General features: G+C 43.9%; 1 protein-coding gene across 1 annotated transcript in view; it reads right to left on the bottom strand.

The window, feature by feature from the left end:
* The window catches only part of LOC134601717 (centromere-associated protein E-like), a 91740-nt gene that overhangs the window by 6915 nt on the left and 58396 nt on the right, over positions 1–26429 (bottom strand). Inside the window, exons 11-14 of the mRNA XM_063446225.1 lie at positions 20931–21008; positions 4944–5100; positions 3969–4066; positions 1478–1615 (exon numbers count right to left, since the gene is read on the bottom strand). Of these exons, the coding sequence (XP_063302295.1) occupies positions 1478–1615; positions 3969–4066; positions 4944–5100; positions 20931–21008 (471 nt within the window). The remainder of the gene's footprint in view (positions 1–1477; positions 1616–3968; positions 4067–4943; positions 5101–20930; positions 21009–26429) is intronic.

Below are 26429 nucleotides of genomic sequence, written 5' to 3'. Positions count from 1 at the left end.
TTGCTGGGAAGAATCGTCTTGGAAGCTGCATTAATCTACACTATTCCTCTACTCCCTGCTGCAGCTATAATCACTTATGCTCAGCTGTTGGGAAAGGAATAACCACTGCAGGTCTTAACAACTGGTGGCAAGCGACGGGATTGAATGGAACGCATAAAGACAACTGGTGAATGGCCCAGCAGTATGAGAAACTAAAAAGGACTACGCTAAAGGATCTGCTGGAAGCCCAAGGTCAAGTGGCAAGCAATAAAAAGAAAGCTACCCTCATAGCAGAACTGATGGAGGGCGACCAAACCAGCAGCATGGCGAATGTCAGCCGGGAGGAAGCAGAATTCCAACAGAAGGTGATGTGGAGGCTAAACCTATACGGGCCAAATCCCACACCTGAGATGGTGACGCAAGTCCTGGCACAAGTGAGCGTAGAACGCAGAGCGCAACAGGCGAGCTTAAACCAAGCTTCATTTATAGCTTTTCGGACGGAGAGATGGAAATTGACACATATTTGCAAGATTTTGAGCATCAATGAGCTTTGGAGGTTCTGGAATCGGAGCAAAGGGCAGCGATTTTAAGCAGCAAGCTCACAGGCCGAGCAGCTGAGGCATACCGAGCAGTTCCTGACACAGCCATACACGACTACGCCAGTGTAAAGGACATTCTGCTAGACAGGTATGCCGTGACCCCAGAGACTTACAGGAAAAAGTTTCGGGCATTACGGAAAGGGGGCCGAGACTCCTACACCGAATGGGCCTTTAGGATGTATCGGGCAGCCCAAAACTGGATACAGGCCTGCCAGGCCACAACACTAGAGGAGGTGCTGCAACTCCTCTTGCTCAAACAATTCTTTGACCACACACCTGCAGACACCAGGGACTGGGTCAGAGACAGGAAGCCGGCCACAGTCGAGGATGCGGCCAAGCTGGCAGATGAGCACCACGAGGGAAGAAAAGGAAACCGTCCTCTGGTAAGGTCCAGCGCTCCAACTCCAGGTCCTGTGGCCAACCCCAGACCAAACACGGTACCACCCACGACACAGCCTAATTTTAATAGGAGAACACAATTGGTGTGTCACCAGTGCAATCAACCAGGGCACTACAAGATACATTGCCCGCAGCGGCCACCACAACCACCGAGGGCTGCCGCTCACCACTATCAACATGAACCACTGGAAGATTAAAAACCCCAGATTCGGAGAAATGGGCCGTACTGCATGAGGTAGATCCAGCCCAAGCAGAGGCGGACAACCAAGTGCACCACAGACAATGGGTCACCATAGATGGAAAAGAGGCGGAGGCACTACGAGACTCTGGGGCCACCCTTACTTACTAACCAGGCCTATCAACAACACCCCTCATCAGTGATGTTTGGTTTACCTGCCTATGTTATTTTAGGGGAATACAGATTTAGATTGAGCTCAGATTACAAACAATACGAGATCATTTGTGGAGGTTTTATGAAAAATAAACAGCCAGTAACTAACCTCTTGCTTGCGCTTGTAATACTCCAGGCCAACGAGTTCTTTATTGATCAATGTTCTATGTTGTTCCTTAAGCCATTCCCGTCTGGCCTGTGCCATTGAAAACTCCAACTCCATACTCAGGCATTGTGACAAATATCTCTGTCAAAAATCTTTAGTTAGTCATTCAACTTGCAGTCAGACACTGGACAGCAGCTATTGCAATCTATGTACAGCAGGAAAAGCCAGGAAAGTAAAGAGGCCCAGTGATATTTAACATACAATGGCAACAGAAAGTGTGAGGCTTTCAAGCTATAACCAAATAACTTTTTGTTTGTTTGTTCTGTTGTCAATTGCACTTCAAATCACCTCATAAAAAATGTGGAATGTTTTATTAGACAATGATTGATTCTGGCTGCCCAAGTACATACTGCAAAGATCAACTGATGGAAAGTCTTTGACCAAAGATTGAAATTGTTGTTCACTAGAGACTAACAGCCACAAAGTTTGTCTCATCATTTGCTTTTGTCTTGACGAAATGTTACATAGATATATATATATATATATATATATATATATATATATATAAATTCATTCTAAGTGTATTTTTATATAAAAATATATGTGAATATCAAAATACAGTTAGAATAAAATTCCATATACAGACATATATATATATATGAGAAAAAGGGGGGACAAGGGGGGGGAAAAGGGGAGGGGGGAAATATACAAAAAATATACAAAAAAGCAAAAATCCACTGCACCCACGCCTTGACTGCTTCAATGCCGGGAGCATAAGCCTGAGCTCCAATAACACAACATCTAAATAGAATGGCTGCTCACCGGTCTTTATAAAACAAAAATGTATTTGATAGAGTTAAAAATGACGACCAACGTTTCAGTCCCCGTTCAGGACTTTCTTCAGGGTCAATAAAGACTGGTGAGCAGCCATTCTATTTGGAATTTATATATATATATATATATATATATATAAAATTTAAAAAAACATTTTTTTTACCGTTTTTTATTTTTAATTAATTATAATTAATTTTTTATAATAATAATATATATACAATATATATAGTTATTATATATAATATATATATATATATATACACGTGTGTAATTTTACGCTAAGTGTATTTTTTATTAATATATGTTATTAATATTAATATTCATTAATATAATATAATATTAATAAAAAAATACACTTAGCATGACATTATATAAAAGATATACATATTATATATATATATATTCCGGTACATATATATTTTTTTAAATTAAGTAATTTTGATTTTTTTGATTTTACTTTTATTAACTTTATTTTTACTTTTTCACCAGCAGAGGGACTGCCTGTCAGTTCAGGCAGTCCCCCTGCTGGCAGCACTGTGGACACCTATTGTGGCCATGTGACTGCTCTTTTAGAGCGGTCGCATGACCCCTGGGAGTCTTACAGAAGAAGACCAATCACCGGTGGCGGAACGGCAGTGATCTGTAAGCACATGGGGAGGGAGGGTAGAGAGTTAATTTTTTAATTTAATTATTTTTTAAATTATTATTATTATTTTTTTTTAACTATTACTGAGTGCCTCAACCCCTTGAGGCACTCAGTACAGACAGAGCATATTGAGGCATCGTGTAATACCCTTCGAGCGCTTCCAGGGTACGTCAGCTGTCGTTAGCGACCGTTTTTTGTCTGACGTATCCTGTTTGTCCGCACTAAGGGGTTAAACTGAGCAGACAAACATAGAACATGGACAAATGCAGTCCCATAGGTTAAACCAGTGGTTCCCAAACCAGTGCTCAAGGCACAACTACCAGTCCAAGATTTATGGATTACCCAGTTGTATCTAAGGTGTTAGAAAAAAACACCACTGGGTAATCTCTAAATCCTGGACTGGTAAGGGTGCCTTGAGGACTGGTTTGGGAACCACTGTGTTAAACATTTTAAATAAATGCACTTGTAGCTGTGAAATGTGTTTCTAGGTAAACCTCAGCGATTTATTCTTTGTTTCTGTTTTAAATTATAGAAAGCAGTCTACAGTCCTTCCGATCCACACAGGTGTCACCCCCTTTACCTGGCCCTAGATTTATAGATTTGTCCATACACCCGTAGACTGGATTCAGGATTATATCCCTATCGGCATCTCATATTGCAATGGCATGTAAACATGGGCAATATGAGTGAAGGAGCTCTATATTGGCTTTCTTAATAGATCAAATGGTATGTGGTCATGGTATGTGATCAAATAATAATGTGAAAAAAATGTGAAAAATGTTAAAATACTCAAAATCACTAGCAGTCTTTACATTTGTAACCTAGTAATAATTGAACCTTGATTTAGTCTATAATATCCAAACCACTTTCCTAAATTCTCTTCCCATTATGGAATGCATATTTAGAATTCTTATATCACAACTGCTAATAAAATCAATGTAAAATTTAAATTTAATAGTGCCCTTCATTTGTTATATCTGACAGTATGACAATTTAATGCAGAAAACAAAATACCTTATGAGATGTTAACTTGTATTTCGACTTCTGTTTGTCATCATTTTCATTTTTCTTCAGATAATTATCCATGCTGGATACCTTCAAAGATTGTATGTCTTCTTCTTTGACAAATAAATATCATATTAGTAGTATCACTATGTGGCCATCGAATCAAATTCCTTATCAATTCTCACTTTTTACTGCATAGATGAATATTTAAATTTCAATGTTGCTTACTTCGATACTATTCACTATTCTAGAGAGCCATAGATCTAGGCGGCTACCTTGGTCGTCTAATAGGTAATGTGGCTCTGGTTACCTCCACTGTGTGTTTTACATCTATAATACATGTCATTTCAACGAAGTGAGCTGGAATTTATTGAGCACATGTCAGACATATGTGTTAAAGAAGGGAGTTGGTGTGTCAAACAGTCAGAGTAGTCACTCAGCCATCAGGTGGTCCATCTTAATATGAGATTGTTTTTATTATAGTATGAAAAATTTGACCTAATGACTCAGTCTAAAGTAGGCAAATTAAAAACACACTGCATGTGTTTCCATACAGTTATTAATTCGCTGTATTCAAAGTTAAGGCAGCTTAATAATCAGGGGAAAAGGTCCAAACTGTGCACAATACATCTTAAAAACAAAGTTTTTTCCCCCTTAATTTAAAATTCATGGTTGGGGCTGTTCAGCATGGGGAAGACACCACCACGATGACACGTAATCTTTTCGTGTTCACAGGCACTTCATCAGAGACCGTTCTGGTGGTGTCTTCTCCCGGCCACAAATTTTAAATGAAGAAATAAAGGCATTTTGTTTTTAGAATGTATTATGAACAGTTTGGGCATTATTTTCTCCCTGATTATTTGGCTGCCTTAACCTTGAACGTTGCAAAACAGGTTCAGAACCTTCTATAGCTCCAAAGCATTACATTATGAGACAACTGCAATGTAATTTCAGCCAAACATAATTTATATTATTACACAGTACCTTTGCCATCTTCTTTTCTTTCTAGTCTCCCCTCTTCCTGGAGCTGTTGGGCTCTAGACTGGTTAATAAGTTGAATAAGCCGTTGATGTGCAGTTGGCCCAGATTTGGAGTCTGTCATGTCTTGTACTACTTCGCTGCATAAGCAATACTGGCATTCCTGTAAAGAATCCACAGAACATATGGGAGTAGATTTACTATCATATTCTTAAATAATTCTCACCCATAATGAAGCATATCAAGTGGGCCAGTTCAATCATTTATTTTATAAACAAGAATCAACCATTTTTACACTTCTTTACGAATACTTTTCTCAGATTACCAGATTTACTGAAAGTAGCATCCCCGGTTCCATGCAATTATTTTTGTTATTTGTAAGATTTAGCGTCAAACAGAAAATTTAGGAAAGCCTTGGGCATCCCCTTTCAAGAGGCTTTGCATATCAGAGACACATTGAAAAGGCTTAATCTCTACTTAGTACATTCAGCTATGTGACACATTGGCTTAATAGGGCAAACTGCAGTAGATAGATCTGTGTCAATAAACATAGCCAGGTAAATAACAAGAATCAGGAACAGCATAGACATGCTTAAAGGAACACTATAGTGTCATTATTATTATTATTGCCATATATATAGCGCCAACAGCTTCCATACAATATTATAAGAGGGGGGATTTAACTATAAATAGGTCAATTACAAGAAAAATTACAGGAACGATAGGTTGAAGAGGACCCTGCTCAAATTATCTAACAGGCGGGGCCTGACAGCCAAGATGGCTGGTCGCACACTTCAGGAGCTCCTGCAGTAAAGAATGCAAACATGCTACCACAGATCAATCCCTTAACGCTAGCAATTCATGGTGACCAGAGATCTACTCAAGACACCACGCGTAACAGAATGATACCGATCCGGCACCGAAGCGGGGCGAATCGACTCACTCTGACCATGCGGCCTATAATGGAGCGGAGCCTGAGGCCTGGGGGAGACGGCCGATCCCCTGGCACGGGAGCCGCTCACAAGCGTGAACTCGTCACGACCCTGCTGCCCCCCCCTCTGGACCGGCGGGGGATATCCCGGTCCTCGCTGGGTCCGGCGCCAATTAGGCGGGAACCCCCCTCAGATCTCCAGAGCGGCCCCCCGGCGGAGCAGGAGACCAACTCAGAGTGAAATTAAACCAGGTACCCTGGGCACCAGCACTAGAGCCCACACACCCCAGAGGGGACCTCACCAGTATATCGGCGGCCCTAACGGCCATTAGCCAGCAGGGCGCAACCCCAAGCTTGAGCACTCACGTTTCCGGCCACGCTGCGGATCGACAGACAAGGAAGTTGAATGCCAGAAAGAGAAACGGGAGGAAAGCCCCACAGCGACCCACATGGAGGAGAACATCGTCCCAAAAGTACACAGAGCAGGGCCTACCTTACTACACCTCGCCAGGACCCTTTGAACAGCTGCAACGACCATCACGAGGGGCACACACTCAGGCACGAAGAGGCATCGGCTGACGTGACGGGGACTTGGACTTAATGTGAGGCATAGTAGCCACTGGCACTCAGCCCTATATGCCCTCAAACGAACTCCCATGATACTTAACCACTGCTACAGTGACTAAACTGCTCCATAGGGGTATACTAGCTAAGACTGCACATAGTTGAAAATGTTGCACTCACACTCTGTCTAGCATGCACTATAGCATAGGCATACTTCAGAGGGCATACCTGCCTATTTAACAGATACCCTCTATACAGCAGTAGCTGTACCCCAGCATGCACAATGATATAGGCATATTTCTGAGGGCATACCTGCCTGTTTAAAAGACACCCTCTCTACTGCAGTAGATGTACCCAGCAATGATGGGCATAATAGCTAAACCACTAGTCAATACCCTGTTAGCCCCCCTTGCGCCCACACCGATCACAGGATCCAGTGGCTGCTCTGCAGAAATATTGATCACAGTTAAGTGTGTTGCTTTAATTTATTGTGTACCTCCATAATCGACTAAGTAAAGGTCAAAGCATACAGTTTGTCTTAGACTGCCCTAAGGTTTTTCTTGTTAAGCGACAATATATGCATTGGCGTAGATTAATATGTTTTTTTTTATACTGTTTGTTGTGAGGAACCTAAAGCAACGCAAGTTTAAGTTTAAGCCAGTTTAACTCTCAACTTACTCCCAAACTAACAACTAGTCCTATTTAATGAGACAACCTAAGCATGTTCAAAAATTTGCGATAAAGCTGCTGATATATCTTTGTAGTTAACAACGCGTACACCACACCTTAAACATAAAAGCGTCCATCTACATCTATAACTATGCAACTCTATATACCTCTAAGCCTTAACGCAACTGGACCCGTTACATGCACGTTTAGCCTAGCAAGCTGAAAAATATAAAATACTGATGTCAAACTGCATGTTATCCTCATGTTATGTTATATATAAAAAAAAAAATGTGCTGTCTAGACTGCCACACTTTGAAATGTTATGAAAAACGCATGCAGATGCTGTTGTGGCACTGCACGCTTGTTGTCAATCTTTGCACAAGAAAAATAAAGAATTAAAAAATAAATAAAAAAAATAATGTTCCTAGTACTACCCAATGCCATACTTCTGCTATGGCTTCAGATTAGCTGCACGATAGTTTTACCACTGTGTATCGAAACCTATATAACCCAGAAATGCCTGCCTATTCGCTTACCTACCTAATCATTTAACTTGATTTTATTTTGTTCTCTCATGCCAGCCCTGGCTTGTAATGCTCAGCCTGAATGTTATTATATACTGGTAGGATGCACATAGCTACTTGGTTAAAGCGACTTACCCCAACCAGTAATATGACCTCCAGCTAAATTGTTTTAGGCAGCATGTATAGCCGACAGTTATTTTTATCTTTATAGGCCTGTCTATGCTTGCTCTTGAATCTCTATACTCTAGCAAAGCACAGCAATTACAATGTTCTACTATTGCCTGCTTGCAAATTTAACCAATTGTGTTACTCGTTCTTAGTTTGATATCCTGCACGGCTTAACTTGCATAACTTCTTGGTACTGTCTCATACACTGTATACCATGACTGCTTTGACCAGCTGTAACTGCATATAAAGTTTGCCCTCCACTTCAGCATAGTCAGACGTATCCCTATCACTATATAGATATTGAAGCGACATCCCTCGACATCACTCTTAACTTTAGGCTAATGTTACTACTCGACACTGTGACTGAACAGGATGTTTTCGTTAACCGACACAAAAATAAAAATTAGGCATTGTTATCAAGGAAATGTAATTAACGATGTATACACCCTAACTTGTATGTCACTTTTGCATTTCCCTCTCTTCGTTATGTACCCCATTGCACATGCCTTAATAAAACAAAGATTGACAAATTATCTAACAGTCTATAGGAGGTGAGGGGTAAAACACAATAGGACAGGGAATAGCAATCCAATAAGGCGAGAGTGAAGCAGAGCTGGAGGAGAGAGTAGAGTGCTGCCCTTTAGGAGAGAGCAAGAGACAGGCATGTGAGGTTACTCTGGGAGGCCATGAGCTTTCCTAAAGAGATGGGTTTTAAGGCACTTCTTAAACAATTGAAGACTAGGGGAGAGTCTGATGGCAGTAGGCAGGCTATTCCATAGGAAGAGAGACACCCGTGAGAAGTTCTGCAAGCGTGAGTTGGCCGTACACGTGCAAGCAGCAGACAGCAGACAGGAGAAGGTAAGAGCAGAGTGGGTAGAACCAAGAAAGACCGAGAAAGACCGAGAAGGGGCATACCTATGGATCTGGGAAGATATATAAGAGGGGCTAGAATTGGCCAATGCTTTATAGGTTAGCACTTTGAATTGACTACTATAGGATACGGGAAGCCAATGTAAGGACTGATAGAAGGGTGAGGTGTGAGAGGACCGACTAGAGAGGAAAATCAGTCTGACGGCAGCATTCATTACAGACTGTAGCAGGGCAATACAGTTTTTGGGAAGACCAATTAGGAGATGGTTACAACAATCCATGCGTGAAAATACTAGAGCATGGACAAACTCCTTAGTAGCGCCTTGCGTAAGAAAGGGGCGGATGCAGGCTATGTTTTTAAGATGGAATCTACAGGACTTAGTAACATACTGGATGTGAGGCTCAAAGGTGAGGCCAGAATCAAGTATGACAGCAAGACAGCACGCTTGCAAGGATGGTCTGATGTGGATACCGCTAACTTGAAGGGAGAGTGAAAGAGGAGGATCAGTATTAGCAGGAGGAAGGACAAGGAGCTCAGTTTTAGAGAAATTTTGTTTCAGAAAGTGGGAGGACATCCAGTCAGAGATGGAAAAAAGGCAAGCAGTGACATGTTGCAGGACGGCTGGGGAGAGGTCCGGGGAGGAGAGATATATTTGGGTGTCATCAGTGTACAGGTGGTAGTGGAATCCAAATAAGGTAATACGTTTGCCAAGAGAGGCAGTATAAAGAGAAAATAGAAGGGGACCAAGGACAGAGCCTTGGGGGATACCAACCGAGACAGGACAAAGGGAGGAGGTATCATTAGAAAAGGAAACACTGAATGAGCGTTGGGAGAGATAAGAGGAAAACTACAAGAGAACAGAGTCACAGAGACCGAGTGATTGAAAAGTTTGAAGAAGGAGAGCATGATCAATGGTGTCAAAGCCAGCAGAGAAGTCATGAAGAATTAGTATGGAGTAGTGGCCTTTGGATTTAGCTACAATTAACTCTTTAGTAACTTTGATAAGAGCAGTCTCAGTAAAGTGGAGGGTGTGGAAGCCAGATTGAGGAGGGTCAAGGAGAGAGTTGGAATTGAGGAAGTGAGACATATGGGTAAAGACGGGTCTTTCCAGAAGCTTTGAGGAAAAAGGGAGCAGGGATATGGGACGATAGTTAGAGGGGGAGGACGGGTCGAGAGATGTTATTTTATGCCAGTGAGAGAGAGCAGTTGAATATGTGTGTTAAGGAAGGCACAAGACAAGGGGAGAGAGATCTGATAAGGTGAGATGAGACAGGATCAAACAGGCAAGTGGTGGGGCGAGAGGAAAGGAGATGTGCAGTAGCTGGGGAGAAAGTCTGAAGGGTAGAACAGGCATGATCTACATGTGGTTGAGAAAGAGAAAGGAAGGGTGGGGAGAATTTTTTCCTTAGCTGTTCAATCTTGTCGGTAAAGTAGCATTCAAAGGTGAGTTTGAGGGGTGGCCATAGCAGGGCGAAGAAGAGAGTTAAAAGTGTCTGGAAGCATGAACTAATGAGAGAGAAAAAGTATGACTGTTTGGCGAGGGCAAGGGCTGCGCTGAATGAACATAATATGAATCTGTAATGGAGAAAGTCTGACTGGGTGCGAGACTTCCTCCAGAAGCGTTCAGTACAATGGGAGCATCTTTGCAGATAGCGTGTTGATTTAGTATGCCACGGTTGGGGGCGTATCCTCCTCGAGGTGCATGTTTGGAGCGGGGCTGCAGTGTTCAAGGCAGATGTGAGGGTAGTGTTATATGTGGAGATGGCCAGTGAGGGACAGGAGAGGTAAGGGATGGATAGGAGTTGTAAGTCAATATCAGCTGACAAATGTGTATTCCTGACACTATAGGTGTAAAATAAAAAACATTTAGGTGTCCGACACCCCTTGCCCCATTTAAAAAGTAGCTTAATTACCTTTTTCCAGCACTGAGCCGGTTTCGATGCGGGGACCAAGCCAGGACTGAGCAACGTTTCGCAACAATGGAGGACGTAAGGAGCCGCAATAATTTGAAGATCTGCGGAGTCACGGAGGAAATCCCACACCTCTTAGCGTTACTGGCACCCAAACAAACCAGGAATATCAGCTTTGAAGCAGCTTTTCAGATTCCCCACCCCCAGAGAGCACCGGAAGCACCCCCCCCTCCCCCCCCCCCGAGACCTCGTGATGAGGTTCAGCAGCTCAGCCAACAAGATGGCAGTCCTCACGGCCCTGAAAGGGTCTGCCACCTACAGCTTCGAAACCATGAACCTGTCCTTTTATGCAGACCTGTCGGGTACCAAGTTGCTTCGAGACCACCATATTACTTATCGTTGGCGCACACCGTGCACACTGCAGATACAGCATGACAATCAGGCCAACTCCATCTCGGACCTCCGAAAAGCAACCTCCCTGGTGCGCCCACTCAGACTGCCACTGGAGGGGTTGCCGCCCATTGCTGCACCAGAACCACCCGCAACTAAACTAAGATGGGACTCAGCGAGAACCACTCCCTTCATCCCACGGGGAACAGGAATAACATGAAAGCCAAACGCCCGTAACGAGACATTCTCTTCCCAAGAAGGACATTACACCTGTTATTGTTTGCAGGTATGTTTTTTTAATTTTTTTTTTTTTTTATAAAAATAGTTACTTTTTTTACACCAAGTGGTCAGCGACCTTATATATAAGTCAGCTGCCGAACTCATACCAGTCCTCTTCTGATGCTGAACTCACCTGCTCCACCCGGGCAGCAGCAAGGCCTTACACCTTGAGACTCTAGGCCCACTAGCCACCACTCCACGAATTACGTTAAACCTGCAGTTCAGAGTTGACTCTGCACCTACCTGAAGAGGACATTACATCGCCAGCAAATGTTTAGTGTTATATGTGTTTTTATTAGACTCTTTGTTCTTTACTTGCACAACATTATTGAACCTCACAACTTTAAACATGATACACCAGGCCCAAATGACACACAGGAGTCTTTCTCTCCCCCCCCCCCTCCACCTCCAGGAAACGAAAAGCCAAATCCCCGGACAAACATGGACCACAGAGATGCATTTAATTATGACAGTACATATAGAACTAAGACTACGCCAGGATACTCAGGTAACCACGACCATAGCTCAGGGACAAACTAGGACCCCCCCCCCAACACACGTCCCTGACAAGGGGGCATTTAAGCAATGAGCCTCTACTACCTAACAGCCTATATAGTAACCCAAGGGCTCGACGACAAGCGACAAAAACACAAGAGACCTTCCCTGACCCGTCTCCAACTATCATCCCTCGATAGAGATCCAGACACAAAAATAAAAACCCCTACCCTCGAGCATAGCTATGTCTGCCATGAGTGTACTGCAATGTCTGTTTATTCTGTTTATTCATGATTATATCGACCCACTCATGCTTGTGAACAGGGTAAAAAACTAAGAATTTTTAAATATATATATATATATATATATATATATATTTTAAAATGTATGCTTTCAAAGTTTCTCAGTGTTCTCATATCTTCTGTTTATTTTTCCTTCCTTCAGTATTTTGTTAAGGTAAGGTCTTACCTACCTTAAAAAGACAATTCAGACATGGACCCCACACTCACAGTGTCTACAGAGATATCGCTGACAAGGTCCAAAGAAGGCCGAACCGATTGTCTCAGGTTATTGTCTCTTGAGCAAAGAGAGCTTGATGGCATTTGGGACCTCGCCTATGTGGATGGGATTAGTTTTCTCCCTAATGGCACTTGTGAGCAAAAACTTGTTTGCGATTGAGCAGAGACTAACCAAATGGTGAGATATTAAGTGTTTATGCGTTCAAAATATTTTCATGTCCTTACAGTTCCCCAGTCTGGTCTCTATGGACACTTTTGCATAACATGTATTGGCTTGTAATGTTTTTGAAGAAAGGAAACAAGACTATGTCCATAACTATAGACCTGGTCACTACTGACAAGCATTTATTTTATTCCTTTGTTTTTAATTAGTATTTTTAAGTGGCACTTTTCTCTGGGTGCAGACCATAATGCAGTTGGCTGCATATGCCTATGAATACACTGCATTTCTTATTGAAGCACATCAAAGAATAGTTAAGAAAACCTTTAATAGTCAGACCACTGCAGTATTTCGTAGCTGTCACAGTTATAGCCAGACAGTAAACTCTCTTCTCTGGGCACTAGATACAGGGGGGGGAAATATATCTGTTTAACTGAGATAATTCGGAATGTATCAACTGATGGGGCTGAACATGTACTTGCACAACCAAAAGAAAATGTAATCAGAAAAATCATTTCAGCCCTAATTCACAGTGTCTTAAGCGTTATTTCAGCTGTATCCGACATGGATTCTGTTCTTAATCTTTTTTTTTTTTTATTCTTTATTTTTGTTGTGCACAAAATTAACAAGCAGCCTTGGTGCGCCACAACAGCGACATCGAGGTAAGTCAGCAATCAGTGATATTACATGTCATGGCATTCGTTGAACAGGCACATTTTTAAGGATAAGTTTTAACAAAGATTAACGTTTTAGTTTTCAATGAAGGAGAATTGTACAGATAGGCTAACCATATGTCACCACTGCATGAGCACGGTTCACTAAACATGTTTAGAATTACAAGCACATTTCTATCAATTAATTAAGGGGCTTACGTGTGGACAGAACGATAGGCGTTTAAGTGTTGTATGATTCTAATTCAGATTAGATTATCTGGCAATACCCTTATATCACAGTACAATGTATACTTTGTAGAGCCCCCAGCATAGACACAGGTTTACTAACTTTTCTGGGGTATGTGTAAAGGATCGTCACCGCTAGGTAGCTAGGCACAATGTTAAGCATACACACTGAGAGCCTAAGTATAACTTACTAACTCTTTAAACGAAAAAGCTAAGTCAACGCTTATAAGTTAAAAAAGGTAAAATAAAATATAGCAGTGATAGATCATGCATAATTTTGTAGCTACATAGGCAAGAGTAGATACATGTTTGGTATCACTATTATAGGTTTAGAGCATAACGTATGTTCTTAGGGTGTTCACTTTCTAGTTAGACTTTATAGGTTGTCTTTTAACCGTACGTTTTACTCTTATAATAATAGGAGAGACAGCCAGTGGAGAGATAAACATCAGATTAGAAGGATTGGGCTATACTGGCTGATTATGTGAGTAGTATAAATGAGGGCAAACAATTACATTACAGTCATGCTAGGTAGGTGAGGACAACGATTAAGCATAGGGGTTAAGCCACTGGGGCCCAGCGCATGCTGTCAAGCCGGCATTGTAAGCTGGAGACATAAAAACGTTACACAGGTCGGTCTGACATGTCAGAGCTACTATCATACATAAGTGTTGCGGCCAAGGTAGTGTAGCTAGGCGTGGTGGCTGGCTCTAAACAGAGATACTGCAATTCAGAGTGCATCTATTGGGGCATGTGGCCACGGATTCTGAGCTCTCTAGCCTATGTCTGTACCGCTCTAGTCTAAGGTGTGTCAGAATTGTCAGTACAGCGCCGTGGTAATAGAGAAATAAACCAAACTAGGGATAAAGGCATAACATGGAGTAACAAAATTAGCTGGTACCAGGGGAGTATGGGAGCTCGACAGGTCTCTCCATGGGAGATTCAGAGAGTCCAATTTCAGTCGGAACACTTGTGGCAAGTACAGCTGCAAACAGACAAGGAATGGGGATGTCTTGTCTTTGAGGTGTGAGGGCCAGACGTGGCTTGGAGGCCTGTACATGTGTGGGAGGGGTTCTCACCCCAAGGCCGCTGCCAGTCTCAGGAGGAAAGTCTCGAGTCGACCCACTCTCTCGCTTGGGAGCGGTGTAATGTCGGTGAGGTGTGCTGCAAGGAAACAGGTGTGACATGGGAGGGTCCGTCTGCAATGCGGCGTTGTGAGGCTTCTCTTGCCTGCGGGCTGTTCTGGGACTTGCCTCCGGGCGTTGTCAGTCGTAGTTTTATGGGAGTGTTGGGCTTTCTGCTCCATGTCTAGGTTGGTAGCAGAAGCGCAGTCAGCTGCTGTCTCTCACCTGGTGTTCCCGGTATGCTCCAGGGGTAGTCCATTATACGCATAGTGCAGTCCCTATAGCCCAGGGGACAACGATGAGTGAGAGGTGGGGGTCCATGAGTCCACATAAGGTTTCACGGTTGGTTTCTTGATGGTACTGTGTGGGAGGGTCTTCCCGGGATAAATGTCTCGGCAGTGGCCGGATTCCACGTATGGGTGTTGGCGGGTTTGTTAGGCTGCTGTAGGGCATCTTGAGGGAGGCCCCAGGCCGCCAGGTGTCTAGCTGCCTCTTGTAGATCGGCTATCAGGTAAGTGTCATCTCCATGGAGTACCTGCAGCTTGTGGGGTGAGCGCCACTGGTACTTTACGCTGTGAGCGCGGAGTAAGGCCGTGAGTGGCCTAAGGGTTGCTCGCCACGCCATTGTTCCCCGAGACAGGTCTGTATAAAATGTGAGGGACATGTCTTCAAAGGTATACGGAGTATGTCCCCTAATGGCGGCCATTATTGCCGTCTTGTCTTGGCGTTTTTGAAGTTTAATTATAATATCCCTGGGCGCCGTCGCTGGGGCTGTCGTGGGTTTGGGTATTCGGAATGTGCCTTCAATGCTTATACCCTTGGCCTGCTTTGCGGGGAGAATCGTGTTTACCAGGCGGCGCATGAGGTGGGGCACCTCAGCGTCAGGGATTGAATCCGCTATTCCCCTTACTTTGAGATTTTGGGCTCGCCGCGCGTCTTCCATCACCGCCATTTTGTGTTCCACTTGCTGGTGTTGTTGTTGTAAGGAGACTATGTCTCGTTGCAGCGCGGTGAGTTGCTGCGTGTGGCTCTTTGAGTCTCGCTCGACGGCTTTCATGCGGTCCGACAGGCCCTGGATGTCTTTTTTCATACCCGCCATGTCGGCCCAGTCGGAGTTCCGCCAGCAGCTCCCGCATCTCTGCCTTCGTGACCGGTGCCGTGTCCGGCTGTATCTTAGGTTGTGATGGTGGTCGGGTAGTGGGTAAGGTCACCTCTTCTTGGTCTGAGGTTAGGTCATCAGAGTTAGTGAGGTCGTCTACAAAGTCTGTGTAGTCCGCCATGTGGGGCTCTTGGGCTTCACGTGCTCTCCGCCACAGGTCCCCAATACTTGCGCCCGGACGTGTCCCATCCGATTTAAGTTTTTTGTTTTTCTTCCCCATTGCTACCTAGATTGTTGGGGTAAGCAGTGTGGTTCTTTTGTCCTTTTGGGGGGTGATTTTTCGTAGATGTTGTCTGTAAAATTGTTTGTAAAGCACGGAGCTCACTGGAGATGCGACCGCTCACTTCGTCTGTTGGCTCCGCCCTCCTCTGTTCTTAATCTTACATTATTTTATGAAATATATTTACTGTCCCTTTAATACATTGACTGGAAATGGCTCAGACCTGCTTTATAGCTCTCAGAAATGGGTACCGAAGGGCAACTGTATTGATTATTTTCACAGCCAGCTCAGACACGTACAACAGTAGATCAGGTTATTCTAGTGATGCCATGGGAACTGTGGGACTCAAATGGAAAGTGTGAATTACCTTTCAAATTTACCGTGGCATCATATTACTCGTCTAGGTTAATTGTACACACAAGAAGAGAATATTATTGAAAACTAAATGGTTTCTCTTATCATTGCATGTGTTATGGTGCAGAAAGCACTCTGGTCCCTGTCACCCTTCATTGAGTAATTGATACATGCAGCAAAGGTTTGCAAAAGTCACTGCTGGTGTAAGTCACCATCCAAGATTTTATTTTGTCCTTTACCGTACAAGTTTGTCCAAGTTTTACAATTATATTGTGGCTGCATGCCATGCTTATCTCTCCGCTCCTATCTCCATATATCCCTAAGTTAAGAAATATTAATGTGGGATGGGGGTATAGTGGGACAATAATGGGTGTGCCAGTAATTCTGTTTCAATGATTGGTGACATCGCATGGTGGTTTTACTTGGACTAACATTATGTTGAATGTCAGCCATGCTGGCCAGTCGCACCTAGTGCTGACCATGTACAGGGCACTTCTTACATGGGGAAAATGCTAAGCGTTCAATCGGACAGTGGGACTGTGACTACTGCATAATCCAAAAACCCTACACGATGGAACCGCATGTTCTGGGAGGGATCTGCCTACGGACTGCTCTTGTCTGCGCAAATACCACAATTTAAGAAACTTTATACTGTAGGTGAGCATTATTTTTCATTTTATTATTTTCATGTATTTTTTAAATTCTCCATACAATGCCTAAAAATAGGTGGGACTGATTTCCTCCATATTGTATGCCTTTAAAATTGAGCCTCTGCATTGCATGAGTAAAAAAAAAAATAATTAGATTCATTTTAAACATCAAAACAGATACTGATTAAATATGTCATTTAAAAATCAAGTTGCAGAACGCCATCAAAGCTAAAAGATCCCATTTTACATATGAATAGCAACCGTTTATCAAATGCATAATTTCCTTTGAACTTGTGTTTTTATAAACATTGTTGATCAAAGTCTCACTACCTTTTCTTTATAGATATACAATTACGTAAAGGAAACTGGGGGTGTGTGAGGGTGAGGAAACAACAATTTCTGCTTTATCCAAAGAGCAGCAACAGAGAGACTTGACTGTAATTTCTGTAAAATCTCCAGTTTGTGGCAAACCTCTTGAAATCAGTGCACCCAAACACTTCTTGTACCATAAGCACTACTTTAAAGGACCACTATAGACACTCAGACCACTTCAGCTCAATGAAGTGGTCTGGGTGCCAGGTACCTCTAGTGTTAACGCTGCAGCTGAAAACATAGCAGTTTCAGAGAAACAGCTATGTTTCACTGAGGGTTAATTCAGCCTCTAGTGGCTGTCTCACTGACAGCCACTAGAGGCGCTTCCGCACTTCTCACTGTGAAAATCACAGTGAGAAGGCGCTGAACGTCCGTAGGAAAGCATTGAGTAATGCTTTCCTATGAGCGGTTTGAATGCGCTATGCTCATTCAACGCTGACGTCGGCAGAGGAGTGGAGAGTTCCCCAGCGCAGAGAAAGGTAAGTGGCTGAAGGAGTTTTAACCCCTTCAGCCAAGCTGGTGTGGGACCCTGAGGGTGGGGGGACCTAAAGACCCTATAGTGCCAGGAAAACGAGTTTGTTTTCCTGGCACTATAGTGGTCCTTTAAGCAGTTGTTGTTATGGTGCTAAGATTATTAGCAGTTTTCATCTTATTTTAAACATAAGGGAATATTGATGCACTTTTCATCTCATTAGAGTGTGCCCCCTGGAATAACATTTACTTGATACTCAGTCATAAGGTACATGTATTTTTCAGCAAACCAACTGAAATATAACTAAAAAAACATATTTGCATTTTGTGGCTAATTTCTTTAATTATATTTTTTACTACGTTTTTAGAAGGTGAGTAAAAAACTAACTTACATTCTAAAACTTAGTAATAATTACCAATTAACAAATGAGCCACAAACTGCAAATATATTTTTTTCATTTCTCATACCTAGGTTACATTATTGGGGAAAACTGTTGAGAACACGTCAAGTTAGATGTGCTACATAACAAGCTGCTTTAATATAAAACAACACTGCAGTTAAAGGGACACTATACTGCCCAAATGCAAAAATAAATTAAAATCACTGTTTAGTAGATATAACCCAAATCAAAACTTACATGTATTTTTTCATTGGAGTTATATCTAAAGACAGGTTGCAAATCCTGCAGTTTTCTTGTCTGCTGCCTTTTCAAACCCTCTCCTTCACACCCCGCCCAGACTTTCTGTGGCTGTCCAATCACAGACTGTCCAATACAGCTCAATGAGAATTCTTTGTAAGGAAGGTGCTCTGGGCAATTGCTGCCTCTTGAGTTCAGTGCAACTAAGCTAACTAAACCAGGAAGTAACATTAAACTGGGACACTGTTGGATAGAAGGGGAGTTTATCTTTATTTTTTACTTTGTTTAGGGCACCCAATAAGCTAAAGACACCAGGAACTCTAATATTGTAATTAAACATACACTCTAATAATATTAAAGTGCTTGTTAAAAAAAACAAGACCATGAAGATTGGAGGAATCTGTTATACAACTCATAAAATTATCTGAGAGAAACAGATCCCCATTTACTCCTTGCTTCCTTCACCCATGGCCAGTGGGACGCATGGTGTGGAGGCTGTGGAGAGCCAATCTCAGTTACCACTTGCAAACTGTCCACTTACTGAGCTTGCCTGGTCCTGGACTCAGGGCTACAGACCTGAACACAAACATGCATAGTAAAGCAGTGCATACATACACAATCCACAGAGCATAAACTAAAAATCAATCTTTAGCTAAGGGTATATCTTACTCTACATATTTGATGGTAATTTTGCTTGTACACCATCTAGATACATTTCTATGCTATCCTAAAGTTGACCTTGCCATCCACATGCATTATGGATGAACAAAAATTATTTAACGAAGCACTCCAGGCAGAAACTAGCGGAATAAAAGTATAAACTGCAATATCTCCGCTGGTAGACGTGATCAGCATGCAAATAAATGGTAGCATAGTAATTCCCATCCCATTCCCCAACAACTGGACGAAACACAGTTTTGGGAGTCAACTGAACTTTTATTGAACCACAGTCCAGCGTTGTTCGCAAGGTCGAGTGGCCGATTTTAGTTCCATGTACTCAATGACAATACACCGACGGGCGTTCGTGCGCTAAGATGGCCGCCACCACGTGTTTCGTTCATATGAACGGCGACCACCCATCCAACCATCATGATCTTGCGGTTTACCATGTTGCAATTTCTTAATTGGAGACACACGACTCCACTGTGTGGTCTTCCATTCGGTAGTTTGTTTGACTTCACGAACAATATGTCCTTGTTCTGTTCGTGAAGTCAAACTAGATGAATTAACTTAGTCTTTTCACGAAGAAGTGGCTAGTTTTGCCACAGAAATGACTCATTCTTTTTTTTTTTTAAATAAAATATAAACATACACTCACTTTTAAAGCCACTTATTTTTTAGCAAAACCTTTAAAAACTACATCATCAACCTTAAGCATTGCCCACTCCAGGAGGCAGCTTGACCAATAGGAAGCCTTTCATTCTGGTATATAGAGTCTTTCTTGTTAGGTATAATTAACCCAGCACTACAAGGGTTAACATGTAACGGGTAAGTCCCAAAAGATGAACAATAGTCTGCACAAACATGGGTAATCTTCAAATAAGTAACATAGAAAAGTGGAAATATGAAAAAAAAAGTGCACTTTTATTAGTAAAAAAATATATGTAGACTATTTGATGTAGGCATCAAACTGTCATGGCCACCCTCATAATTACTGCAGGTTGTACAGGTATGGAATATCATACGAACTGCATGGTGTGTTGAAGTGGCATATGTTTTCAAGTATAAGCAGCAAACTTAGGCAGAAAAATAGAAAAAATAAAGTGAAAAATTTATAGCGAAAAATAGTAGTACCTGCAGCTGCCAGACAGGAAATAGACCACCCACACAGCTACCTGAGTAAAAAGGTCGAGTGATACAGCCCTGGATGCGTTTCCCACCCCCTTGGTGCTTCCTCAACAAGCAGAGGGAATGGGTTGATTAACGTTTTTCCAAGTCCTGTGTGCACAGCTTACATCCCGCTCAGAACAGGGGTTTCTGGGAGTTACAGTTAAGTTACTGTATAACTATTCTACTTACAAAAGCAGTTAGTAGATCTAAACATTCTTGAAAGTTTTTTCTGTGCTTTCTGGTGACTCAAACAGCAATATTTACATTGCAGGGTTTAAACACCTCTAGTGGCTGTCATACTGACAGCCACTAGAGGTGCCTCCTTCAAAACATTTGGAAAGCATTAACCTGGCTGAGATCATTGATCTCCATACCCTCAACCCAGGAGATTAATGTTTTGGTGTTCTTTTAAGATGCAGTATGGGGCAAAACAGTTTTGAGTTGATATTTTTATTTTGTTTTTTTCCCCCCAATATTAATTTAGGCCAAAAGCTGTAGAATGCATAAATGTTGTTTTAGTATGGCCTTTAAGATGCTAATGATTTGGGAGCTTTTCAACTGAGTTTAATTTGTAATCATTTTTACTTTTCAGATGGAGTTTGCATTGAGGTTCTATAATAACATAAAGCTGTTCACACTCATACCAGGGGTAGAAATCAATAAGCAAAACCAGACTCAAGTTAATTACCTAAGGGAGTCTCCTTGAGTAAAATGATACCCCTTCAAGCAAAGAGAGGTTCACCGATGGTAAATACACGACTAGAATAAGGATAAACACATAAAGAGCTACCACTCACCTCGTGATGGCACCTTTTCTTTCCTCCAAGCTGATGTGAAATTTCCTTTTTCTCCTTCCAGCTTTGTCTTTTCACCATCTGTTTAGAAAACACATCAGAAGAAATTTATTTTATTTGCCTTTTTTATTAGAATCGTTCTCCCTTCAGACCAGTATAAACGTGATTTATTTCCTCAATAATATATAATGTTGCCTTAATGTTATAGGAATTCACACGGGCAGAACAAGAGGAATGGTTCTAGATGTATTAAACAAAAATATCCATTTCGGAAGGAAAGGAAAACTCTAATAAAGAAATAAAAGTTAGTCTTTGGTTGTCCCTTTTTCATTAAAAAACAACATTTATTTCTTTCTCTGTATCTTTATTTTTATTGTTCGAGCCCAATGTGAAATCCAAAATATCCTATGACTCCCTCTGGATTTCTCAAGGACTCACAGTGAGCATAGAATAATGAAAGTACAGAATATGAGGTAAATGTTGGACCAGGCACGTGGCAATAGAGATAACCTCCAAGTGGACTGGTGGTAAGTGGTTTATATTTACTTATAAAGCACTGTTTATCCCAGTTGTTTATCCCAGTAATCATTTCAATAAATGTTTAGAGGGAAAGGACTGTCACAGACTTAAAGATGACCATACTGAGGGCCCATGCCATGAACCAGAGAGTAGATTAACATGGTATTGAACTGACACTGTAAAGGGAAACTATCACTTCTCTGTAAATTCCACTATTGAATAAAAAATTGAAAATAGACTTATGCTAACCAGTTTTTCACATGGTTCTTTCACGGTAGGTAGGAACCCTAAACACACAAATCCTCATTAACAACAAGCTGGAAAAGGACAGTCCATGTTACCTGTCCCTACAATTAATGGATAGAACAGTCAAAGTGGAAGCCAGGGTCAAGTGCGGGAGAAAACAGGAGAAACGGTAAACAAACCAAATGGTCAGGAGCCCAGAGATCAGGAAACTCGAAGAACAAGCCAAGGTCAAAACCAGAATACAGAGAATAACAAGAAACACTCTATCGGGTCAGTTAGAACAGCAACAAGGCACCTAGATCTAGGCAGGAGGGGTTTAAATAGCAAAAGCTGGAACATGATTGGTTTGCGTCATGCCCGTGTGCCAGAAATTATGTGAGCAGCCTGCCAATCACTCACTAGTGAACGCGAGCGATGTTTGTATCAAGGCGCATCAAACTTAGGACTTAGACTTGAAATCGTGGCAATGGTGTTGCTAGAAGGACGCAAACCTGGAGTAGTGTACGTTTCCATGCATTTACCGTGTATTACATCACAAATTATGCCAAAATGGAGTGAGTCAACCTGAGCATGTGTGACAGATCCTCAGTTTTCATTTACATTTAATATTAAAGATTTAGCAAATTGCATGACTGCTGACCCATATCCCATCCCACCGTTGCCCCCAAATAATACACTGGACACCTTTTAAGTGGATAAGGGCAATGGCCACAGCTTTATTAAACAGTAAAAAACGTAATTCCTAATTCCTGCCAGCTGTTGGGTGAGGACCCAACAGACAGTTCTCCTTCCTTGTTCTCAAAGAGCCCAACACAGCCGTCGCTAGCCATCAGCCTTGCGCCGACTGTCGTCTCCCCAAGGTGACGACATACTCCTTTCCTTTTCGATTCCGCTGTCCAGGGAAAACTGCCACCGCGAAGCCGTCCTGCCGCAGCCTGAACTGCGCCAGCTTCGCGCCCCCCCGCAGACAGCGCCACTTCAATGCCTGATTGCAGCCCCACATTAAATATGTCCAGCCCAATTGGGGTCAAGTGGACCCCATCCTGATGCATCACGTCTGAATTATTCCCTTCCAACTCAAAGTGCCGTACCACTATTCCACCCAAACTACGCACAAAGCGTGAAATAGCCACATTAATCTTACGCCTACAGCGTTCAAACGCCTTCCCATAGCCTCCCACCTGCCACACTGGGCGGGGCACTATATCCGACCAGATCAGAGTCAAGTCACGAAAAAGCGCAAAACAGCGCGCTAGATCATGACGCATAGCGTGAATGAGATCCACCGACCTCCGTCGGCCAACATCATTACCGCCCGCATGCAATATCAGAGTCACTGGGCCAGCGACGCAGCGACTCAGCTGCTCACACTCCCTGTACACTTGATCCCAACGTAACCCCCTCAATCCCCGCCAACGTACCCTAACTTCCTGGAACGGGAACCCCAAATTACGGCCATGTGATCTTTCTTCTGCCCTCCTAGCCGCCCAGTAAACATATGAATGCCCCAGGATCCACACATAACGAGGAACATGGCCTACAAAACAAAGAACAACAGTTAAACTTGCACTTATCCAGAGGCATACCATCACAGCAAATGAGGACGCATGTAAAGCTGGAACCGCCCCGACTCCCAGCGCCCCAGGTGCATAAGTGCCTCCTTCGGGAAACCCAGTTCGCTCGCCTGTGTTGCCGCTCCAATTCTAAATGAATGCGTGGAATATAGCCTGGGGTCCCCCCCCAACCTACAAATGCAGCTCCGCAGTATGCTCGCAAATTGAAAACGGCTCAGTGAAGACCCATTCAGATGGACCAGCAGCGAGCCATCAGCGCCATCCCTGGGGCCTAGATATGCCCGCAACAATTTCCCCGGACAAAATACACCCCCAGTAAGACCGATCCGTACCCTCGCTCCCGTACCCTCTTGGTCCGTCTTGAACCGCCGAATCAACAGTATCACGCAATCCGGTGTCACTGAGACATCGGAAAGCCTCAGCGCTGACACTGAACTCGCCCTGGGTGCCACTAGCTCTCTGATCCTCAGCGCCTCAAAGAAACACAGTGAAAATGCCACCCGAAACAAAAGTACCTCGTACGTAGAGCTACACACCTCCGGAAGAACTTCCAACAGCTGCAGTAGCATGGCCCCCGAGATAGGTCGCCGTTTGTCGGGGACGCGGCACTTTTTCCACCATTTCAAAATGCGGGAAATGCAGAAAGCCTTGGTGACATCCGACCAACCTAAAAAACGAAATAGAAAGGAGAGAGCAGCCAACGATTGCTCAGCCGCCGCAGCCGACCTACCTGTGGAACACAATGACTCCAGTAAAGACAGCGTAATGTTCAATCTTCCGGAGTCTGACTCCACCTCCCCGCTCCTACCCATGGCCCACCAGCGATCCCATACTGCGTTGTAAGTCTTGAAGACTCCGATAAGGACCCCCGGATCAATCCTCTCAGATGTCTGAAACCAGGTCCCACAAGTAGGGCAGGCACGGGGTTCCCGTCTGCGCCGCCTCCGGAGCCACCTTCTGAAAACAGTCCCACTGAAACTGAGAAAGAGAGTCAGTAATGACATTGTCCACCCCCGGCATATGCCTGGCTACCAACCACAAATTACATTGAAGACAGAGTAGCACTAGACGCCTGAGCAATGCCAAGACCGGAGGGGACCTAAACGTGGAACGATTGATCACCTGGACCACACTCATGTTGTCCGTGTGAACAATCACCTTCCTGTGCGCCAAGCCTGCGCCCCACAATTCGACCGCGACCACACTGGGGAACAACTATAGAAATGCCAGATTACCCATCAGCTCCGAGCCCCGCCAGTTGGCAGGCCACTCCGCAGCGCACCACTGCCCCTGGAAATAGGCCCCAAAACCTATGGACCCTGACGCGTCGGTAAACAGGTCCAGCTCACCGTTAGACACCTTCGAATGCAACCAACAAGAATGACCATTATACGTACCTAAGAAGTCGCTCCACACCTGCAAATCCGACCGCAGCCTACTTGTAATCCGGATAAAGTGAAATGGCTGCTTAACCACTACCATGGCCAGGGACAGGCGACGACAGAATGCTCAGCCCATGGACAGAACCCGGCAAGTAAAGTTCAGGTGACCCAAAGCGATTGCATCAGCTGCAACTGTACTTTTTTTGAGCCCTTAACTCGGTCGATAAGGCAGAGTAACTGACCCAGCTTATCTTCAGGTAATCGAAAGACCATCTCACTAGAGTCAATCTCGATCCCCAAGTAAGCCAACCTAACCACCGGCCCAAACGTCTTACTTACCACCACCAGGACACCAAACTCCGACGTGATCTGCTGGAACGCCCTCAACAACAACGCACAGTCGTCGGAATCCCCCGACCCAACATACAAAAAATCGTCCAGGTAGTGGGTCAACGAGGACAAACCCGACACCTGGGACACCACCCATTCCAAGAATGTCGCAAACATCTCAAAATAGGAGCAGGAAATAGAACAACCCATGGGCAAACACATGTCATAAAAGAACAACCCATTAAATTGACAACCCAGGAGGTGGAAACAGTCCGGGTGGACCGGAAGCAAATGAAAGGCAGACTCGATGTCCGATTTTGCGAGCAATGCCCCTGACCCTGCGTCTCTCACCAACTCCAAAGCCCTGTCAAATGAAGCATAACGCACCCTCGACACCTCTTTGTCAATATCATCATTCAACGACCCGCCGGATGGATAGGACAGGTGGTGAATGAGGCGAAAGGCCCCAGGCTCTTTTTTAGGGACTAAGCCCAGGGGCGACACTCGCAGGTTAGAAAACGGGGGCTCAGAAAACGGTCCTGCCATGCGGCCCAAGGATACCTCCTTGTCCAACTTCTGTTCAAGAATATTCTCCTTACCCGAAACCGACTGTAAATTGACCGCAAACGACGGCGCCTCAGAAAAAACAAACGGAATCCAAAAACCAAATAAAAACCCGTCCAATAGAATACTCCCTTCCCGCTGCCTAGGATACCGGTCTAGCCATGGGCGCATCCTTTCGACGCTCACTGGCGTCCTCCTGTCTAGGAACGTCGTCCTTGGGGCGCACCCCTGTCTTACCCTTTTTGAAACAGCGCACGGCGGGAGGTGCTCCACCGCAGGGCGAACACTCATGCCGGAACCTGCATGAACTGTACCACTTACAGTGGCTCTCATTAAAGAGCCAACAGACTCCCCTACGCTGTCCTGCCGGCGCACTAGCCAGCGCGCCAGCCGTCCCTGGAAAGGGGGATGGCCGGCAGGGCGTCATCAACAGCAGCCATAAGCTGCCATCCTGCACCCTAAAATCCATGCCCTCACTGACCGCCATCTTCTGCCAAAATTGCTGGTCGTACCGGTACCAGCATTGCCCCCCATAAATCTTGTACGCCCCCCAAATGAGATCCAAATAACCGAACAAGGAGGGAGCCTTGTCCGGAAAACTACCCGTTAAGATACTCGCGAAAACCGAAAAACCTTGAAGCCAATTCCCAAAAGTGCGGGGAAGCTGCTTACCTCTATCACCGTCACCCATGTCACCTCGCCGCGGTCTATCCACCAACTCCCTATCTGGAGGAACCAGAGCCAGGAAGTCGACATACTCACCCCGGACTATTATGTCCCTGACGTCTGCTGCCACATGCAGACCCAGTGGGGACAGCTCACAGCCTGGCAACCGTGGACGCAGAATACCCATCACCCTGTCCCTGACCGGAAGCTGCGACGCAGCC

Source organism: Pelobates fuscus, chromosome 3 (genome assembly GCF_036172605.1).
Source record: "Pelobates fuscus isolate aPelFus1 chromosome 3, aPelFus1.pri, whole genome shotgun sequence".
Lineage (NCBI taxonomy): Eukaryota > Metazoa > Chordata > Amphibia > Anura > Pelobatidae > Pelobates > Pelobates fuscus.
This window is presented reverse-complemented; position numbering and strand designations above follow the sequence as displayed.